This window comes from Panthera tigris, chromosome C1 (assembly GCF_018350195.1).
Source record: "Panthera tigris isolate Pti1 chromosome C1, P.tigris_Pti1_mat1.1, whole genome shotgun sequence".
Classification (NCBI taxonomy): Eukaryota; Metazoa; Chordata; class Mammalia; order Carnivora; family Felidae; genus Panthera; species Panthera tigris.
The window spans coordinates 213998346-214019044 of NC_056667.1; the positions used below are offsets into that span (position 1 = coordinate 213998346).

General features: G+C 52.2%; 1 protein-coding gene and 1 non-coding gene across 2 annotated transcripts; both read right to left on the reverse strand.

Annotated features, from left to right (window-relative positions):
* Window positions 1-592: 592 nt before the first annotated feature.
* TRNAK-UUU lies at window positions 593-665 on the reverse strand. Its single transcript has one exon. It is a non-coding gene; the product is annotated as a tRNA-Lys (tRNA).
* A 330-nt stretch (window positions 666-995) lies between these two features.
* Window positions 996-4768, reverse strand: ARL4C (ADP ribosylation factor like GTPase 4C). The gene has a single exon (XM_007082989.3). The coding sequence runs from the start codon at window positions 4586-4588 to the stop codon at window positions 4010-4012; it is 579 nt and encodes a 192-aa protein (XP_007083051.1). The 5' UTR covers window positions 4589-4768; the 3' UTR covers window positions 996-4009.
* Between the last annotated feature and the right edge of the window lie 15931 nt (window positions 4769-20699).

A 20699-nucleotide genomic window follows, 5' to 3' on the forward strand; every position in this document is an offset into this window, starting at 1 on the left:
AAGACCCAAGGGGGCCTTGCTTTTGTGGCCTGGTATCTGCTGAGGGCCCTCACGAGTGTGGCTGCATTGACCCTGTCAGAATGCTGCGGAGTCAGCCCCAATCGCTTTTTCTTCAGAAAGTGGGCCTTTTTTTTGGGGGGGGGGCGCGCTTGGGTGGCCCAGTGTGTTGAGCGTCCGACTCGGCTCAGGTCACGATCTCGCAGTGTGTGAGTTCGAGCCCCGCGTCGGGCTCTGTGTCAGATTCTGTGTCTCCCTCTCTCTCTGCCCCTCCCCCGCCTGTGCTCTGTCTCTCAAGAATAAATACATGTTAAAAAAGAAAAAAAGAAAGAAAGAAAGAAAGCAGGCCTTTCCCCAACAACAGGTACAAAACACGATGGTTTCACTGCACCTTCTACGGCAGAGGACTCAAAGTCCTGGATTTCTTCTGGGTTCAGCCCAGATCGGAGCAGAGGAGGTCTAGGCGCTGAGCAGCTTTGTGACGATTCACGTTATATCAGCACATAGCTACTTCCAATTGTACACAATCCCATGGTATTCTTGAAATGATTAACAATCATGACCTTGTTTTGTGTGTTTGTTCAGGTAGGCTCTATGCCCAGCGTGGGGCTTGAACTCACGACCCTGAGATCAAAAGTCACATGCTCTACCGACCGAGCCAGCCAGGCGCCCCAAATCGTGACCTTTTTAATAAACTGAGAGGCTGAGGACAGGCGAGGCACTGAAGGCCTTTTTCCTGAAGGATCTGGGAGGACCAGGGACAGGCACCCCGTAGGGCGACAGGCGTAGGGGGACAGGCACAGGTGTATGGTGCGGTCCAGCCCTCACACTCCTCTGCTCAGGACAGAGCTGGACACGGAAGCCAGAAAAACTGAGACTTGATCCAGCCCCAGGCGGGCCCCAGAGGCCGTCTGGTGAGCCATCCAGTCACTCCTCAAAGAAGGCCTAGGAATAAAGAAGGGCAACTTGAAAAACCATCCAGACAACTTCCCCAAACGTTTGATTGTATAAATAATTTATTTCTGTTCACAGCATCATATATGCATATAAAAGGGAACAGGACCAGAAGAGGACGTTCAGGACAGAGAATTACAGCAGCAGAAAGGAAAACCGAAACCAGGAGACGATAGTCCCAACACCATGACAGAGAATCTGTGAAGAGAATCGGCTTGAAATAAAACCGGCCTCCTTGTGTCTAGGGGAGAACCTTTCGAAAGGTCACGTGGGGAGGCCACCTTCCTCCGTGTGAAACCCATTCATTCTTCAAAGGGGCAGGAGGCATAACAGATCACTGATGCCATATTGGAGGGGACTCCCCCCCCCCCCCCCACAAGGCCACGCCAAGGTAACTTGACGCGTGCTTCCTCTGTTTGGTCAGAGACAAAAGTGGGCTGTTATTAGGTCAAACACCACAGAGATCAACGGAGACTCTTAACTATTGGTTGATACACCACAGGGGCCTTACTTGACCGCACAATTTACTAACAGTTGACTGCACCCCTAAGTATCGATAATGCAAAAACCAAAGTCATTTCGCTTCGCTTGTAAAGCATGACGGGACTTGAACAGGGATCTTGAACCTAAGGATGTTTAGCACGAGGTGGTTACAGCATTTGGCATCTTCAATGTCACAAAATAAATATATTATTCTCTCAATAGCGTGGCCCTACCAAAATGTCAAAGTGCATAAGAAATTGTTACATGTGAAGAAAATAAAGGAGGATGGGATTTTTTTTTTTTTTAATAACTCTATACAGAATCTTCAGATGATGGGACCAGCCCATTTAGAAATCAGTGACTACGCTGTCGATACGTAAACCGAATTCTCCAGGCTTTGACAGTGCTTAGCTCTATTTTCTCTACTGAGTTGCTACAAAAATACCAGCCTTGGGGAGGTACCAAATACAACGACCAAAGATAAAAGGAAGATGATGGGCCTGCTAGGTTTCCTCTTTTAAAAGGTTTCCTGTAAGAATTGGGTTTCAAGCAGGAGAGCAGGACCACCTCTGGTTCTTAAATTAACTTTCTGAGCGTAATGGACAATAGGCATGGATATATAATCTGACGACCTCACATGCTCGAGCATGATCATGCCCAGTTGCTATATAGGCCTCCTTCGTAAAGAAATTCCTCACAGTGGGGTGTGTGTGTGTGTGTGTGTGCGCGTGTGTGCGTATGCAAAATTCTACCTGTGAACATGAATTTGAAGAGGAAATGAAAACCAAAAGGTAAGTAGAAATTTCCCTTTTTGATACTGTGTCTCAGGGTAAATGACAGCTTCTGCAAACCAAGACTCAGTCCTGATTATAAAGGATTTTTAAATCACATTATTAAAAATATGTATTTCTTCTTCTCTCGCTTTATCTATTTTTCCAAAGCCTCTTTCAAGTAAACCGCGAAGTGCCTGAGTACAGGTGATCATTACATCACACGCTTTCTTTGATCCCAAGCACTCATTGTTTGCATTTGCCTAGCAGGCCAGTTCCCACAAGAATGGATGGGGAAGGACCTCACTCCTTGTGCTTTTCCTTTGCTTTTAAAATCCATGCAACGAGGTCGGCTTTTGCAACAAGGTGGGGTTTTATTTTTTTGGCGCATGACATCAAATACTCTAACGAGACATTTTTAATGAAATGCTTCAAACCAGATAGGCCACGATGAACCAAATTAGAAATTTGAACACGTCCCCACTTGCAGCGTAAAAGGATCTAAAAGGGCAGAGCGGAGTCTTTTTTTTTTTTTTTCTAAGGTGAATATTTCTAAGGTGAGTATTCATTTGTAGAATTTCTTAAAAACATGTCTGAAAACCGAACCCATCATCAAGCTGTTCGTATTACAAGAGACGGCCTTGCAAAAAACCATCTTGCAATTCGGCACACATCTGCGGCTCGTGTGCTCATACAAACCAATCAGGAGGCTAAGAGATTTTTTAAGATTCCACACATATGGGTCTAGGTATTTATGCCGATTACACAGGACAGAGGGAGGTCCCTGTATCTACACACACACCCCATCCAGCATTTACGCCAAGAAGAGCCTTACCCTTTAAAAACCTTTAACTATCCTGCAAACAGTAAATATATCATTTGCCACCACCTCCAACAGTTTTTTTTGTTTTTTTGTTTTTTTAATTTTTATTGGTCTCTTTGTGTGATAATGACCTACACATGGACAGGGTCCAAACCATCTGGAAGATGTCTGATTCCAGGCTGAAAAGCAGTTCTCAACCGAACTGGTCTTCCGTAGCCACCAAAAAAGCACCAGGAAAGGGGCAGCTTTGTGGCCATCCCCCCGGCCAAGGCCAGCGCGGCGCCCCACGCTCTCGGGCTGCTGTATTGTTCCAGGCAGTCCTCTGATGGCCCAAATCACCACCACCTCGTTTGGGCCCAGAGCAGGACAAATGAAATTTCAACAGGGGCCTGCCCTGTGACATGAAACTATCCGGCTTCCCGAGCCCACGAATGCAGGGGAGGCCGTTCCCCCCCAGCACCTCCCACTGCCAACCTGCCCCCCAGATAGGTGCTCCCAGGGTTCTGGGAGCCGCATACCTCAGGTGACTCACAGGTGGGAGCCCCAGTGAGGGCGGGGCAGCCCAACTTGTGGCGGGCGGCTGAAGAGATCGCTTTTGTCTCTGACATCCGAGTTTTCCACCTGGGCCGGGAGGGGCGGACAGCAGGCCAGGCGCGTCCACTCCCCAGCGCCCCCCACCCATTAGTAGCTCTGGCGTTCAGACAAAAGGTCCCCTGAGCTGGGGGTGGGGGCCGATCGAGGGCGGGCTGGCAACTCGGTATACACACCCAGGTTAAGTCACTAGTCCTGCGTCTGGGTGCACAGACTCCGTTTTCAAAATTCGAAGCATAGCTTTGGTTCTCGGTCTTTGTTCGCGGGCGCGGATGCTCCTTCGTTCATCCATCCATCCATCCATCCATCCACCCATCCATCCCTGACTTGCTCGCTCCCTCGCTCGCCCCCCGGCTCGCGCCCCGCTCGCTCCCGAACACAGCCGGGCGCATTATCGCTTCTTCTTCTGCTTGAGGGACTTCCTGCGTTTCAGAATCATCTCATAGAGCTTGTCCATGCCCTCGGTGAGGCCCTCGCCGATGATGGCGCACGCCGGCTGGACGTGGTAGGTGGTGGCCGGGATGAGCTCGTGCAGCGCCAGCTGCTTCTCGATCTCGGCCACCGGCAGCGACTTGGGCAGGTCCTGCTTGTTGGCGATGACCAGCAGCGGCGTGCCCTGGTTCTCGGCGAACTTGGTGACCTTGTGCAGCTCCGTCTTGGCCTCCTCCAGCCGGTCCACGTCCACCGAGTCCACCACGTAGATGATGCCGTCCGTGCAGCGGCTGTAGGACTTCCAGAGCGGCCGCAGCTTCTCCTGGCCGCCGACGTCCCAGAAGTGGCAGCTGATACCCTTGGCCGTGCCGTTGCTCAGCTTGATCTTCTCGGTGTTGAAGCCGATGGTGGGCACCGTGTTCACGAACTCGTTGAACTTGAGCCGGTACAGCACCGTGGTCTTGCCGGCCGAGTCCAAGCCCAGCATGACGATGTGCAGGGACTGGAAGGCCGAGATGTTGGAGGAGATGTTGCCCATGGCTCCTGGCTGCGGCGCCGGCCACTGCGGCTGCGGCGGGAGGGCGCCGCCCCCCGAGCAGCTACGGGGCCCGAAGCGGCCGGGAGCACCTGGGCCAGCCCCTGTCGCCCTCCGCCGCGGGCACCGGCCCGGCCTCGGCGGCCCCCCCCGGGGGGGCGCTCGGCTCGGCGCGCTCAGACGCCGCGGTCCCCGGGCCCCCGCCGGCCGGGCATCGCGTCTCTCCGGCGGGCTTTTGTCTTCCGCGAAGCCGCCTCCGCGGCGGCCGCGCAGGGGGGGGGCTCGCGCCCGGCGCCCTCCCTCCGGCCCCGGCTCGCTCTGCGGCTGCCTCCGGCCGCGCCCCCGCGCTCCGGCCGCTGCCCGGCTCTCCGCCTGCCCGCCCGCTCCGGGCTCCGGGCTCCGGGCTCCGGGCTCCCGGCGCTCGCCTCTGCCTTGGGAGGGCCGCGGGGCCGCTCCCGCTCCCGGGCGCGCCTCGGAGGCGCAGGCGGGGCGCGGGCTTCCCCGGGCGTCGCTACCCGCGCGGCTGCCTAGCTGTCCCCCGCAGTCCCCGCGCCGCCGCCGCCGCCGCCGCCAGCCTGCAGCGGCGGGAGGGCGCCCGGCCCCGCCCCCGGCCCCGCCCCCGCCCCTCGGGCCCCGCCCCCCGCCGCCCCCGGACCGCCGAGCACCTCCCCGCCCCGCGCGCCGCTTTCGCGCCTTCCGAGCGTTCGAAATCGCCCTCCGCGTCCCCCTCCCTCGCCGCGCGCAGACAATGGGCCCGGGGCCGACTCTTCCTCCCGGGCCGGCTGACGCATCGGATGAAAATAGCTCCAGGCTCCCGGAACCCCCAGCCTCCGAGCCCGGGCCGCACAGCCTGCCTCGGGGAGCGGGTTCGGGGGTCCCCGTTCAGCCGGCCCTGGAGCGGCCCGGAGGCCCGAGAGGGGGCAGGCGAGGACAGCTTCCGCCCCTGGGGCTGGGGAGCTCCCGGGTGGGCGTAGAGGGCCCCGCGGGGGGGATGGGGCCGTGTGGTCAGGCCCCCGGGAGAGGAGCAAGGAAGGCGCGGGCCTCAGGCAGCCGCCAGCCTGCACCGCGCGCCTGTCCCGGCCCGGGGCGCACCCCTCTCGCTCCCTCTGCGGTGCCCGGGGGGCCCGGCCCTCCATGATGGCCTGTATTGCTTTCTTCCTGGGGCTCCAGGGCCGCTGCTGCGCCTCGAGCCCAGGCCTGCGCCCACGGAGCCCCCAAGGTCCAGCGTTGCTTGCCTTGTGGGGGCCACCGTGAAGGGGAGGCATTTGCACCCCAGGCCACAAGCCTTGCTTCCCAGATGGCTTAGACGACTCACCTTTCCCAGACAGCACTCTAGGCTGCCGCAAACAGCGCGGGCATCCTCGGGAGCCTTCTGGGGGAGCGCGGTCTGCCTCTCCACTCAGACCTGAGACCCACCTGCTCCCAGGGGAACCACGCCTCCCTTGGGGCCCCAGACGCTCTTGGGGCCTGAAACTTTGAAAATGAGTCCAGAGCTTGCAGTAGATGGCACCGTGGGTTACAATCAACAGCAGCTCCCCTTCCCTGGTTTCCATGTCCCTTCACCAATGCAGCGCCTTTCATTCTGGTTTGGAAACACGTAACAAATGCGCGTCCTCTGGGTGCAGAGCAAGCCCAGAGTGCATTATGGGTAACACAGACCTGGGGCCCGAGCTGCTCCGGAGAGGCAGCCGGTGGCCGAAATGGCCCCTAGCATCTTTGCAACACTCCAGTTTATTAGGCAGAGAAGACAGGAACGGGGCCACCAGGGACAAAATGAAAACGGCAACGTTTATGAACAAATCCCGAAGTTTTACGGAAATGCTTTCCTTGACCACCTCCCCTGCACAAGCTGTGGTAAAGTAAATGAGAAGACCACACCTGAAGATCCCATCTTTGGGACTCCCGTGGTGGCAGCCGTCACTGCCGTCCCGGTGGTCCGGACGGGGTCCAGGGACTGGAACTGGAATGTCAGGGCTGGAAATGGCCTTGTGGGTCCAGATGAGGAGACCGAGGCCTAGGCACCTGGGACTTTGCCGGGGCGGAGCCAGGACTGCCTGCTCCAAGCCCAGTGGTATTCATGCCCAGGGCCCAGGGCCTGCCGTTCTCCCTCAGTTCACACCCCCCCCCACACACTGTTTGAATGTAACAGGGAAGGAAGTTGTAAGCAACGTGAATTCAGTTGCAAAAGACAGAAACCGAATTCACACCGGCAAAATGGAAATACATTCACTGACGTAACTGAAAAGTTTTATGCTTAGGGTTGTCTTCAGGCATGGCTAGATCCAGGAGCTCCAAGGAAGTCTTAGACCGGGCCTCTCTCTGTTTTTCTTTGTATCGATTCTTTTTCCTACTGGCACCCCTGGACTCACAGCCTGGGTTTAGATCCTAGAAGAAGAAAGGTGTAGCTCTTTCCCAGTAAGTGCAACAAAAGCCCGGGGGACACACCCTTTCGGCCTGTCCAGCGCACCCTGGGGTCAAGACCGCTGTCCAGGAGGGTGGAGCACACCCATAGACATGGCCCAGGGGCTAGAAGTGGGGAGGGGTGGTTCCCAAAGAATATTCAGGCGTCTGTTCTCAAAAGGGCAAGTGGTAGTAAGCAAAAATAACAGAGGTCCACGTAATTTACAATGATGTCATCTGGTTATTGGGAACCCTGGGAAGGCAGGATTTTGTGTTTGGGGAATGATTTTCTCGGCTCTTCTGAAGGTCCGCCCCAGAGATAGTCACCTTCTCATGAGATTGTTTCTTCTCCTTCTTTGCTCTGTGTTACAGGCAGGGCCTAGGCTGGGTGCCAGCCCCAGACAAGCCTGGGACTTGGGCATTTATTTGGAAAGTGATAGAGCAGGGAGGAACCCTCTGGATCTGGCTCCCACAAATGATTTTTTTTTAAGTTTATTTATTTATTATGAGAGAGAAAGAGAGAGAGCACGCGATCATGAGCTGGGAGTGGCAGAGAGGGAGAGAGGGAGAGAGAGAGAGAGAGAGAGAGAGAGAGAATCCCAAGCAGGCTCTGCACTGTCAGCACAGAGCCCGAGGTAGGGCTTGAACTCACAAACGGTGAGATCATGACCCAAGCTGAAACCAAGAGTCGGATGTTTGACTGACTGAGCCACCCAGGCGCCCCTGCTCCCACTAATGATCATAACACAGGGCTCCTTTTTCTCACCTGCATCTACCCCCCCCCCCAACCCGCCATCAGGTCTTGCTTTTATTTTAAGGGTAGCAGAAAGGAAATATTTTAGTAAAACATTTGATGTGTCCTCTGAATGCTGTGCTAATTACTGCCTAGGGAGGGTTGACCATAGCCCCCACCGTTTGCACCCCATGGTGGGGTTTAGCAATAAAGGGCCGTCTGTCGTCCAGTAGAGAAAACAGATTAATAAACATGAAATAGCCTTCCAGAACAGAGCCGTTAAACAGCAACTCACTGTAACTGAATAGCAACCACTCTACGTTCTAATTTCACTCACCAGGCGATAAGTTGATTTTACAGTTGATAATTTAACTTCTAACACATAAAATGTCACTCAGCTGGGTCAGCTGGTGACTTGCCTTCCCATATGGATGTAAGTCGAAAAACACTGGAATTATGTAAAGGAAAGTAGTTGTCACTACCGTGTCAGAAACGCCAAGACTCGAGCTGAGTCTCCTTCTACAGGGACACAGCATTGTGGCTACCCGCCCCAGGGAAGCGTGCAGAAACTGGCTGGATGCTTTGTATTTCCCAGCACGTTCTAGCCACTGCCTACTTCACTGTTCTCGACCTCCTCATGTCTACACTGTGTCTAACACCGGTGGTTGCAAAGATTAAATAACACAGGCAATAAATAAATAAGAAACAAATAGATGATACGCGTAAAAGGGTTTGGCACCGTGCCCGGGGAACAGAGTAAGTGCTCAGTAAATGTTAGCCTTGCCAACAGCAAAGAAAGGGGTTTTGTAGCGTCCACACAGTCCTTGGATAGTGACACCTGGCCCCCGGGGGCAAGGGTTCCACTGAGCGCAAAATACTGGCTGCGGGGTGCCACCTTCTGCACCCCCATTTATCAGGATAGCACCGTTTCTCAAAAAGCGGCGCGCCCTTCTGTCTTGCCTGAGATGCATTTCACGTCCAGCGGCCGTGACTTTTCAACTCCTCTCCCTCCTGCATCAAGATGGCTCGACACCCAGAAAAAGACTCAGGTAGTTCCGGGGAACAGAATACGGTAGCTCCGCAGTCTTTTTGAAATTGTATCCTGACGTTTTCTGAAGGGTTGGGGAACGAAGTGTGCCACGGATTAAAATAACTTTTGACTGAATCTAGTGACTAGAGCAATTACATACGTTGCATCACTCGTATGTTTGCTTCAGTAAGGGAAACGACAAGACATGTCAAGCGAGCGTCCTATCCAGAGCTGAATATGTTTGGGTGGAAATATCAGAACACGGGCACGTATGCCCCCACGCTCGCCGAGAATATGTGGCGTTATTTGCATTTTCCGACTGGATCCCTGGATTCCGGCGCGCTGCTCCCCCCCCCACCCCCCATGCTAAGCTGTTATAATGCAGGAGCGCCCTCTACTGAGCTTCCCGTGTAATAGCCGAAAGCCTGTCCAGAGGCAGAGTTGCTTGGTGCCTTTGGTATTTATTGAACCGGTGAGCGTGTGACTCTCTAACCTGCCTCTCTTTGTCTGGAGCTGTGGGACTAGATCTCTTAGGCCCCCACTTGTTAAACTGAGACAGCGCTTCTGCCTGGGGCTCGGAACTTGAGGACAGCCCTTCTTGTGAGCAGGCTTGGGTCTTGTCGGTGAGACGGAGGCAGAACAGGTGATTTGCCAGGAGACTGGCCGGGAACCTGGCAGAGCATGAAGGGCTGTGGCCAGGAGAGCGGTTCAAAGACTCGTAAATTGATGGAGGAGAGAGGAAATCGGCATCCAGGAAACCCGGCTGAGAGGAGACGGTGAAAGAAACCCGTTTTTGTACCTGATTCAGGGCAAGGCACGGGCGGCCGGAAATGGAGCTGGGCCAGAGAAAGCAGCCAGGGCCTCGATCAGCCGAAGGCAGGTGGTCCAGGATTGAAGTTCTTTGTCAGGTGGGAGTGTCCCCTTCACAAAGACCCCCACCCACACTCCCAGAAGTCCTGGGGAGGGACACACCCGGAATGTCTCAGCCCTGCAGAATCTGTAAGATGCTGGCCCCAGGCTGCACATGGGAGGACTACAACATTGACTCCAGGGTGAGTTTTGGGGACACGGCAGTGGATTGTGGTGGAGACAAGTGTGAATCTGTGATGCCATAGCCTTTTGCCTCATTCAAGTGGTCCCAAGCCTGGAAATAAGGAGGACCCACCACTCTCTGGTCCTTTCAAGTTCATGATTTTATGAAAACAAATAAGCAAATGGTTCAGAATGCCTTTTTAAGATTTTTGTTTGATTTCTGTGAAGCAACAAGGCTGAAATGTTTCAGGTCCTCATTTTGCTAAGAACTACTACTACGGGTATTTTGTTGTTCTTGCTGTTTTGGCAAAACAAAAACAAAAACAAAAAACAGCCAGAAGATTTCTTTTTCATATTTAAATCTTCATTATCAATTGTCGACCTCTGTTGTATGCCCGAGATAGGTATGAACGTTTAGAAGCCCTAGTCTTTCCTATCAATATTCTTTTTAGATAAGATTCTTATAGAAGATTGTTTTAAATCTTTCCTCAATACTTAAATTTCATCTTTTATTTTATTCACAATCAGGGGCCTTGAACTCATGACTCTGGGATCAAATGGGGGCCTCTTCGGCCCCCATAAACTGAGCCAGCCAGGTGCTCCCTACATTTCCTATTGTATGTGAACTTCTATCAAGGACATTAAGACCCTAATTTTGGAAGTCAGGCCTCAAGGCTCCTGAGAAGGACAGAGAATCCTGATGTCAGTGCCAACATCCTTTTAGGTGAAGGGGAAGAAAAAGCTTGCTATGCAAAAGTTATTTGTGATTCGTTTAATTATTCAATCACTGTAATTAAATTTCTACTCTAATAGCTACAGTGGAGAAGGAGAAAAACCGGGTAACAATAAATTCCAGGTGATTAGAGCACTGCACCATGAACCAAGACGTATTTGATGGAAACTTGGATTCCTTTCATGCCCCCTTCTCCGTTCTCCCCAGGTGAACTGGGATGCTTATTATTTTCATTTAATTAAAAGCTAGCTGGCTGGACCCAAGAGAGATGGAAACAATTGTGCTTTTGTGCCTCGATCCAGCCCTGTCGGCTCTCCCAACTGCGGTGAAGGAGGACGGGGCGTGTTACCAAGCTCTTCCTTTGTCTGCTGTGCGGTCACTCGGGATGACTCTTCTCTTGAATACAACAGTTGGCTTCTTCTGGAACTATCATCTGGGTGAATATGGCAGGAGCATCTGAATAGAGTCCTTTGGCTCCTTGCTGCTTTTGTTAGAGGCATAGCCACGTACGATTTTCATTTCCTCCTTATAAGTTAGCCTGTGCTTTATGTAACCTAATACTCTGCCCGTTAGTCATAGAGTAGTCTTTCTACTTTCTTGATTCTGCCCCCTCCAATCTCCTAAGTCTGTTTTCCCAAGGGCATTTGGGCCCCAAGGAAAAATCCACCAGCCTTTTGGTTCCCTGGTCTTTTAACTGACCTTCTGATCCCTCCATCCTTCTTAAAATTTTTTCCCCATGGGAACCAACTGGTCTGGCCAACTGCCATATGTCCCCCACCCTCTGCAGCCCCGCATCGCTGCCCCCAAGATGCAGGAATGATTTGTGCTGGTGACCGTCTGGGATGGAAATGCTCGCGGGGTCAGAGGTACAACCACGTCCATGGTTGCAAAACCACACTCCCTCCTCCTCTCTGATCATGGCTGCCAGATGCTGTCCTTCGGTCATTAATCCACAGAATGTTGGTGGCTCCCCGTGTTCGGTCTTGAACCTTCTTGCCCTCTCTTGTCTCAGTAGTTCATCCCAACTACCTTTCCAGGTTTCTCAATCTCTGTCACTGCCCACAGCCAGAGGAGCTCAACATACGAACCATCAAACGCAGAGCTGTCTCTCTCTCTATGTATCTCCACCGTGACTACGGAACAAGGACAGGAGACCAGCCGTAGACAATAGGTAAACCCGTCCATCCCTTCTATCCGCTCATGCTTACACCCCATCAGCCAGAGTCCAGATCACTCTATTTCAGGAACGGTCCTTGGAATTAAAGCTACGAGCACCTTTAAATCACATTTGTTGTTTTTTCCTCCATTCAAGACATTTGCCTTGTGGCGCCTCGGTGGCTCAGTTGGTTGAGTGTCCAACTTCGGCTCAGGTCACGATTTCACAGTTTGTGGGCTTGAGCCCCGCGTCAGGTTCTCGTGCTGACGGCTCAGAGCCTGGAGCCTGCTTCGGATTCTGTGTCTCCCTCTCTCTGCTCCTTCTCCACTCACCCTCTGTCTCTCTCTGTCTCTCTCAATAAATAAATAAATAAATAAATAAATAACGTTGAAAAAAGTTTTAAAGAGAGTTGCCTTTATTCATGTCTTTTTCAAAAGTATATTCGTTTATTTTGAGGGAGAGAGAAAGTACAAGTGGGGGAGGGGCAAAGACGGAGTGGGGGGGGGAGAGAGAGAGAGAGAGAGAGAGAGAGAGAGAATCTCAAGCAGACTCCACACTATTAGCCCCGAGCCCCACGTGGGGCTCATACTCATGAACCGTGAGATCATGACCTGAGCTGAACTGGGACACTTAACTGACTGAGCCACCCGGGCGCCCCCGTTCATATCTTTGATGAGTGCAGCATTTACTCTGGCTTTGGCATGTGGGAGGACCACGCTTCCCCCAGGCACGTCCAATTCTGTTTGCACCCTGGAGATCACAAAGGGACGTGCATCCAGCAGTAGATTTGCTGTCTGTCTCCTTCTCCACCTGTCACAGGGAAGGTAAGATCTGTGGGACCGGTCACCTGACGCTCAGGGGTACTGAAGGGCAAGTCCTGCTTAGATCCTTCACCTAAGCCGCTTTCTTCCTTCTGGCGGGCAGCACAGAGTTCCAGAAGGAGGTGGGAGGTTGGTCATCCGTGTTTGCCCAGCGTACGAAAGCAAAACTGCTTGGTCCATAAAGGAAGGGGCACAATAAGCGAAGGGATGTAGACCTCAAAACCCAACTCTCAACCCCTAACATGACCCAGAGGGACATTCCAGGGAACTCCGGCATCCAAACTGCAGGTGGGGAGACACAACGCGGAGGCAGCAATGGAGAAAGATCTAAGGAGCGAAGGGGTCCAATGAGGGGCTCCAAGACGAGACGAAAGAACGGCGGAACCGAAGAATAAAGGCACAAGGAGGTGAGCTGGGTTCCTCCTCCTCCTCCTCGTCTTTCTCCTTTTAAAAAAAATGCCGGTGTTTTCATTCTGTTCAAAGACATCACAATTTTTGCGGAAGTTCCAGCCCCTCCTTTGTTCGTGGTAGGACACGTTGTGCTTTCTTGAGAAGCTGACTGAAGACATAAGCTTTCAGTATTTTTAAAAATTTATTTAGAGAGAGAAAGATGGGGCCTGTGAGCGACCGGGAGAGGGGCAGAGAGAGGGAGAGAGAGAGACTCCCAGGCAGGCTCCGCACTGTCGGTGCAGGTCCCCACGAGGGGCGCGAACTCGCGAACCATGAGATCGTGACCTGAGCCGAAGTTAGACGCTTAACCAACGGCGCCGCCCTGGAGTCCCATTTTTCAGTGGTTTTGAATGAGGCGAACACACAGTGTGATGCTCAGAGGGTACAAAGGGGCAGTCAGTGAGAAGGACGTGCCTGTCCTACTCTCCCTCGTTCCCTCCCACCCCTGCAGCCTCCGTCCTGGGGCATGGCTGCAGTTATCAACAGCTTGGACCTCCTTCTAGATAACTGAATCATCCCTTCTCAGAGCCATTCCTTAGGGAAAATGTGCTGTGCTTCTCAAAAATCCTGGGCAAGGGAGGCTAAAGGAGGAGCAGTAGCATGCATTAACCTGATAGCGGGCGGTCCAGAAGAGCTGAAATGTGGCCATGAAACATCAAGGCAAAATACTCCGGAGAGAAACTACGAAGTTTTTGAGGAAGGGATAAGCTAGCAGATCTTTCCTGCAGAAGCTCCTGAGCCCCGGGGACCTCTGTTCCCAAGAGCAGCCGGGTGCTGGGATCACTTGGAGGCACTCCCTGGGCAACATCCCTCGGAGCCGTCTCCTGCCCGGGTGCCACCAGACAGCCGGGTGGGGGGGGACCGGGCCCCTGCTCCACCCTCCTCGGCAGCTGTCCTGACAACCGGCTGGCCAGCCGGAAGCCCGTCTCCCTGATTCTTGCGACTGGACCCACGGCTGCCGGTGGAGCCTTGTCTGACCAGGACGCGCTCCTGGGTCGACTGACTGATCTATGACGGCTGGTGGAGACGGGAGAAGCAAGACTGACCCCAAACAGTAACTCCAGCCATTTCCCAGTCTGCGCTGGCTTGGCAGGAAAAGATAAAGAAAAACAAAAGCAAAGAAACGAGAATAAATTTGATTTCTGTGAAGGAAGACGCTGACCGAACGCTAGCTTATTTATCTAGTATCTCTTAACGTAATTTCCAGCCTGCTGCTCACAGCAGTGGCTGTGCCCAGTGGGCAAAATAACGAAGTAAAAACAATCTTAGGCTTTTCCTTGCCAAAGAAGTCATAAATCCAAATAGAAAAATTCGGTCTAGACTTCAGGGCAGAGTGATGACTCGAGAAACTAGGGTTAAAGTCGCATTTGGCCATGGGGACCGGGCGTTGGCTTGGAGGCAGGAGTCTTTGCCGAAAAGTTGTTTGCTCTAGCGAGGAACTGGAGTGCCCATCTGTAGCAAGATTATTAAATAATCTAAGATACGCCCAGGCAGTCATAAATTTCAGGGCTATTAAATAGAATGAGATGAATCTGTGTGCATTGACAAGGTCAAGATCAGCCAGATATTGTTAAGTAAAAAACAGCAGAGTGCACCAATGTCTCCCCACATTGTATATATACAAATTTTTGTATCTGTACATATATGTAATACATGTGTGAATGTGTGTGTGTTAGATCGATCGACGCGGATACGTGACATGTGATACGCATGGGGATTTTCCAAAAAGACAAACAAGAATATAAGACACTGCTGGTCGTGGTTATCTCTGGACAATGGGACTGAGTATGGGGTTTGGAAAAGAAACTTCTGTTCTATTGCATACCTACTGTACTGCTTGAATTTTCTTTCCACGTGCATAAAAAGACTATCTTCATCATAACAAAGAAAGTCCAAAAAACCCATTTAGCTAATGTAGGCACCAAAAGCGACAATGCCTGCATACACATGCAGATTTGAAAAGCCTTAAATTCTGTACTGCATTCTAGAAAGAATTAAAATAAATAGAACAAATGTCCAGAGAGTGAATTACTACATCGGCAAATGTCAAATATCCATAAATAAGTGATTCACGTTCAGCTGCACAAGGTCCATAAAAGTAGCGTCCAAGATGACTGAGCTACGGGTCTTGGGAAGACGCCCTTCCGGGGAAAAATTTATGGAGGGTAGCATTTTCCTCTAGGGCTGCTAGCCTGCTCCCTCAAGGTCAGGCCAGCAAGGTTAAATGTAACATTAACACAGAGCAGTGTTTTCCCTTAGAGGTGCAAGGGCAGGACGGGTCTAGCTCTCCCCACACCTTTAACCTTTCCAGAAGGAACCATAGTGTCAACGCCCCAGGTTCTTTGTAGGTTTTCAACTGATTCTTTTTGGACGCCAACTTTGAATGTGAAACAAAGGGCTGATGGAGACTGGAGACATGTGCTATTACCTAAACATCGAAAATTCTCGGGGCACCTGGGTGGCTCAGTCGGTGAAGCGTCCAACTTAGGCTCAGGTCCTGATCTCACGGTTCATGGGTCCGAGCCCCGCATCGGGCTCTGTGCTGACAGCTCGGAGCCTGGAGCCTGCTTCACATTCTGTGTGTGTGTGTGTGTGTGTGTGTGTGTGTCTCTGCCCCTCCCCTACTTGTGCTTTCTCTCTCTCTCTCTCGAAAATAAATAAATAAACATAAAAATTATTTTTAAAAATCACAAATTTCTCCTTTCCCCTGTGCGTGCATGCAAATTATCTTTCATGATGACATCTAATCTACATATCATTAACACCTTATCCCATGAAAACGGCGGAGAAGCAGCTTCCCAGCAGAGTTTCCGTGCGTCGCGGAGGACTGACTCTGCACAAGGGTTTCGCACTCTTCTGGATGAGGCCGGGCGGAACGAAACACGGCGGTGTCAGATGAAGAGCAAGCCAGGAGGAGGGGTTAGGTCTGTGACGTTCTGTGTACGGCTCATGAATCTCTAGACAGAGTCCCCTGTGGGAAAAAGGCCACCTCTCGGTTTTAAAGGCTGCGTGGGATTTATCTCTGAGTCCTTATCGCCCAAGACACGGGGGTTCTCGGATTTGCTACCTGTGTGCCATTCTGTCCTTCAAGCCCCGGGACCCCTTCTGGAAGTAGCATTTGCCTGGAGAAATCATTCCTTCAGAGCATTTTTAATTTCGACTTCCTAATGAGATTGTATGAGGCACTGAAATGTGTAGGAAACAAACACTGTCATCCAGGGAGCAATGGAGCCTGGCCAGGGCCGTCAACCATGTCATTATAACTGGTATCGATCATGTCTGCTCTTGTCAAATTGACCTTTGCCCTCTCCACAATAATTTCAGTAAACTCATTACCTTTTTTTTTTTTTTTTCCAGGGCACTGCAAAGACCCAAAAGGAATGTAGTCAGCGGGTTTGATGTACCCAGGGTCTGAATATAGAGCCCGTTGTTTACTTTCCCCATTCTAGAAACTTCTGTCATAGTCAACAATACATAGAACTGGAAATGATGTAACAAAACCAGGGGATTTTCCAAGCCACAAGGGTCTCATGTGTCCTTATAATTAAATAGGTGCCATCATCATTTCTTCTGATTTTTAGAGTTTTTCCCCTTTTTTGTTGAAGCCATTCTCCTAATAAATATCCTCTGCAATAAAGAATTAACTTTTTTTAAAATTTATTTATTTATTTTGAGAGAGAGAGCGGTGGGGGTGGGGGGCAGGCAGAGAGAGAGAGGGAGAGAGAGAAACCTAAGCAGTCTATGTATCGTCAGCACAGAGCCCCGGCCTAGAGCAGGGCTCGAACTCACAAACCGTGAGATCATGACCTGAGCCGAAATCAAGAGTCGGAAACTTGACCGACTGAGCCACCCAGGCGCCCCCCAAATTAACTTTTTAAATCCCGTGTTCGGACAGCCTACAACAGATCTGGGCTGTACGTATAATCTCTGAGAAGTCATCGAAGAGAGCCCCTGTCAGGAATATCACTGCAAGGAGCCGAAGGGCATTATTTCTATCGTGAGCCCCCTTTAAGGGCACCGCGCCTTTATTTTCCTGCTTCTGACATTACTTCTCATGAAGAACGCTCCCTTACTTGTCACGTGTAAGCATGCACTGAGCCTCAGACACTTTCTTTACACTGGACATGCAGGGAGGTGGTTGCACATGCCGAACTAAAGCGGGCGAATCATGACTCATTTATCCACAAATACCTCTTTTTTTTTTTTTAGTTTATTTATTTATTTTGAGGGAGTGAGTGGGGGAGGGGCAGAGAGAGAGAGGGAGAGAGAGAATCCCAAGCAGGCTCCGCGCTGTCAGCACAGAGCCCCGACGCGGGGCTCGATCTCATGAACCGTGAGACGGTGACCCGAGCTGAAATCGAGAGTCGGGTGCTCAACCGAATGAGCCACCCGGGTGTCCCAAACCCGCAAATACCTCTAAAGGGGTGAGTGTGCTCAGACCACGTGAGCATTGAGCAGGGGAGATAATAGAGGAAAAGATACTTACAGTGTGTCCAAAACATTCACCCTCTGGCCGGGGAGGTCAGCGACTACGCATTTCTAGAAAACACGTCTTCTTACTTTGCCCCCTTGTCGTTCTCCTTTCTACTCATCAACCGCTTATCCCTCACCTTTTCTGTTTTTCGGATTTCCAGTTTCCTTCCCTCTTTCCTCTCTTTTCCTCTCCTCTGCTAGGATCCTAAGTTACCCAGAGGAATCAGTCTGGTGCCTCTGCTGGTATTTAGGGCCAAAGAACGGCTCGCCCGCTGTGGGAGGCTAGGCAGCCCCATCTTCTTCTAGAATCCTTGTCCTCCTTCCACTGTTGCTGACTCTTGTGCCTCCTCTCACGTGTCCCAGAAGGTCCGCAACCGTCCCAGCCTTCTGGGGCTCCCTCCCCTCCCTCTCACTGAGCGGTGGCCCAGGTCACGGGACACAGCTAACCTGGTCATCTCATTCAGGGTCCCACTCGACAAAGGAAAGGCAGGCGTTCAGACAGGTAAATGAGGACGCTACTGGACCGACAGCCCAGGCTCACAGCCCTTGCTCGTCCCTGCTGCCGTGCGAGGCTGTGAGGTCCCCAGTGGGCATGTGTGCTCGGGTCGTGAGGTAATAGCCCACGTTTGCAATACAGGAGAGAGTTTAAGTGAAATACGGGAAAGGAACAACTTGTCATTTCAAACACAAGTGCCCTCTTCGGGGAAATCATTCCACATTCATTCGTTTAAGACGTAGTTTGTGGGGCGTCTGCGTGGCTCAGTCGGCTAAACATCCGACTCTTGACTTCGGTTCAGGCCACCATCTCACGGTTTGTGGGTTCGGGCCCCGTGTCGGGTTCTGTGCTGACAGTGTGGATCCTGCTTGGGATCATCCCTCCCTCTCTCCCGGCCCCTCCCCTGCCCCCCCTTGAAATAAATATTTTTTAAAAAGACATATCTGTGGACATACATTTTATGTCAGGTGACGGCATCTTAACGCCTAGTCCCGATTCTCGGGGAGTCTACAGGCTGGTGACAGACGGAGACAAATCATCCTGTAGGAATAACAGCGGAACAGGTGCCACGAGGGAGGTGAGCCCGGAGTTCGGGTTGGGTGGGTGGTGGGTGGTACAGAGAAGGGTGGGTGGCTAGCGAGGCAGATACCCTCAGGGACGGCCTCGGGGCAGGTGACATCTAAACGGGGAACACAATTAACCGACACTCGGGTAACTGTAATATGTCGTTACCTCTCTGCTGTCTCTGAGTTGACCCCGCAGCTTCTGATCGCACTGGGGTTCCCAGTGATTTGGGGGCAGTGCGGTCACGAGCCGCCAGAAGAAGACGAAGCTGCCCACGTAAGAGGGGCTCGGCGCCGCATCCCGGGGCCAGGCCACCGGGTAGCAGCACAGGCGTGATCTGTCACAGACATTTCAGGAGTTTCCCCCGGCCTCTCTGCCCAGACTGCCAGAGAGCAGTCCAGAATCTTACTTACAGCCTTGAGATCCTAGCATCCGCGTGTAAGGCCTGCCCTGAGGACTTACTCCATCAGAGGGTGACAGGCGTCACAGTGACAAGGCAGATAGCTTCCTTGGTTGCTGGTTACTTCGGCCAGTAGCCCGTGCCGGTTAACTGACGACGCCTGTCGGTCAACGGTGCGCTGTGCCCGCGAGGATTTGGCACCTGATATTTCAAAGAGTTGTTTTGATAATATGATTTTAGCGTTAAGCAGATTTGTATGAAAGGCGAGTCAGGAGAATTACCAGAAGAAAGGAAATCTGCTCTGGTCTAGCCGCGTGGGGCCTGCGCGGCAGAGGAGGCCGTGGGGACCCCCCCCCCCCAGGCAGACGCGGGACCACCCACACCATCTGTGCGTGCATGACCTTGGTGACACCTGTTCAGCTTCCGTTGGGCGGTCCTGGGTTTCCACCGTGTGGAGAAGACTCTCAGCCACAAGAACACAAAGACTCGCCAATCCTGTTAAAATAGAGCCCCTGTTCAAGGCTTGTGGGCCTCGAGAAAACTCTCTCGCTCCTCTCTCTCTGTCTCTGTCTCTCTGTCTCTCGTCTGTAGAGCCCTCCGGGTCTTGCCCTGCAATTCCTGCTCCTTCCCCCCCTCTCGGAGACACCTCTGCTTCTCCCCTCCCCCTACCCCCCTCCCCAAACAGCCCTCCCTCTACTACATCCATTGGGCCCACCCCCTCCGTTGTGCGGAGAAGCCCCACAAACCAGGGGAGAAGGGCCTCTCAGCGACGCGGACCTGCTGCTGTGGGGCTGAGTCCTGGCGTGGGAGAGCTTGGTGACAGCTTCTCCCGCGGGTGTGCAAGCGGGGTGCCTCAAACCGACAGCATCCGTGGTATGTTTGGGTGACGTTTCATCAACAAAACAAAACCCCGTCCCCGAAAAATCCAAATATTTGCTCCAACCGAACACTCTATTCGCTTACTGGGAAGTCACAAGAGTGGGGAAGCATCGTAGGTATATTGGATCGTGTGTTTCATGCTTCTCTGAAAGGGATGTTTCACTTTGTTTTTATTTCATTTGTTTTATTTATTTTCTTTAAAATTTATTTATTTGGAGAGACAGAGAGAGAGAGAGAGAGAGAGAGGGGCAGAGAAAGAGCAAGAGAGAGAGGGAATCCCAAGAAGGCACACGGGTCAGCGCGGAGCCTGACGCGGGGCTCGATCCCACGAACCATGAGATCCTGATCTGAGCCGAAAACAAGAGTTGGACGCTTAAGTGACTGAGCCACCCGGGCGCCCCTGACTTTGTCTTTAATAGTCTTTGTCTTTTAATAGACTTTGTCTTATTGTTCCAGGAGTTGCTGAGCTCGGGGCTCCAATTCTGCCCAGGGAGATGGTGCAGGATGGGGGCCGCCCTCTACTTTCCTATCTGTGAAATGGAAATGATCACAGCACCTGTCTCATAAGCCGCAGGGACGGGAGCCTGGGCATTAAAGGACCCAGCGCTGTGCCTGGAGAATAGAAACACCCAGTAGTATCAGCTCTTGTCTTACCTTCTATCACACCGTATCACGTCACTCGTCACACTCCTACTATTCACGATCCCTCTGTGCTTTGCCTGGAAGTCACTAAAACACCACTTGACCTGTGGGCGGGTCACTTTCCTGGCCTATAATCGTTTCACTAAATGCTTACGGCCGGTTTCATAGAAGCACGCGTTCCCTCACTTTGTAAGAGAATGAAAGCTGATAGTCTCCACTTGGGATGGGAGAGTAGGGGGTCTTCGAGGTGCTCTATCTACTTCATGCTCCACGCAGGTGTGAAATTACCACATCAGGGGATTTGC

What these genes read in the sequence shown, in the direction of transcription:
- ARL4C (XM_007082989.3), bottom strand. Translation starts at nt 4,588, where the DNA reads ATGGGCAACATCTCCTCCAACATCTCGGCCTTCCAGTCCCTGCACATC.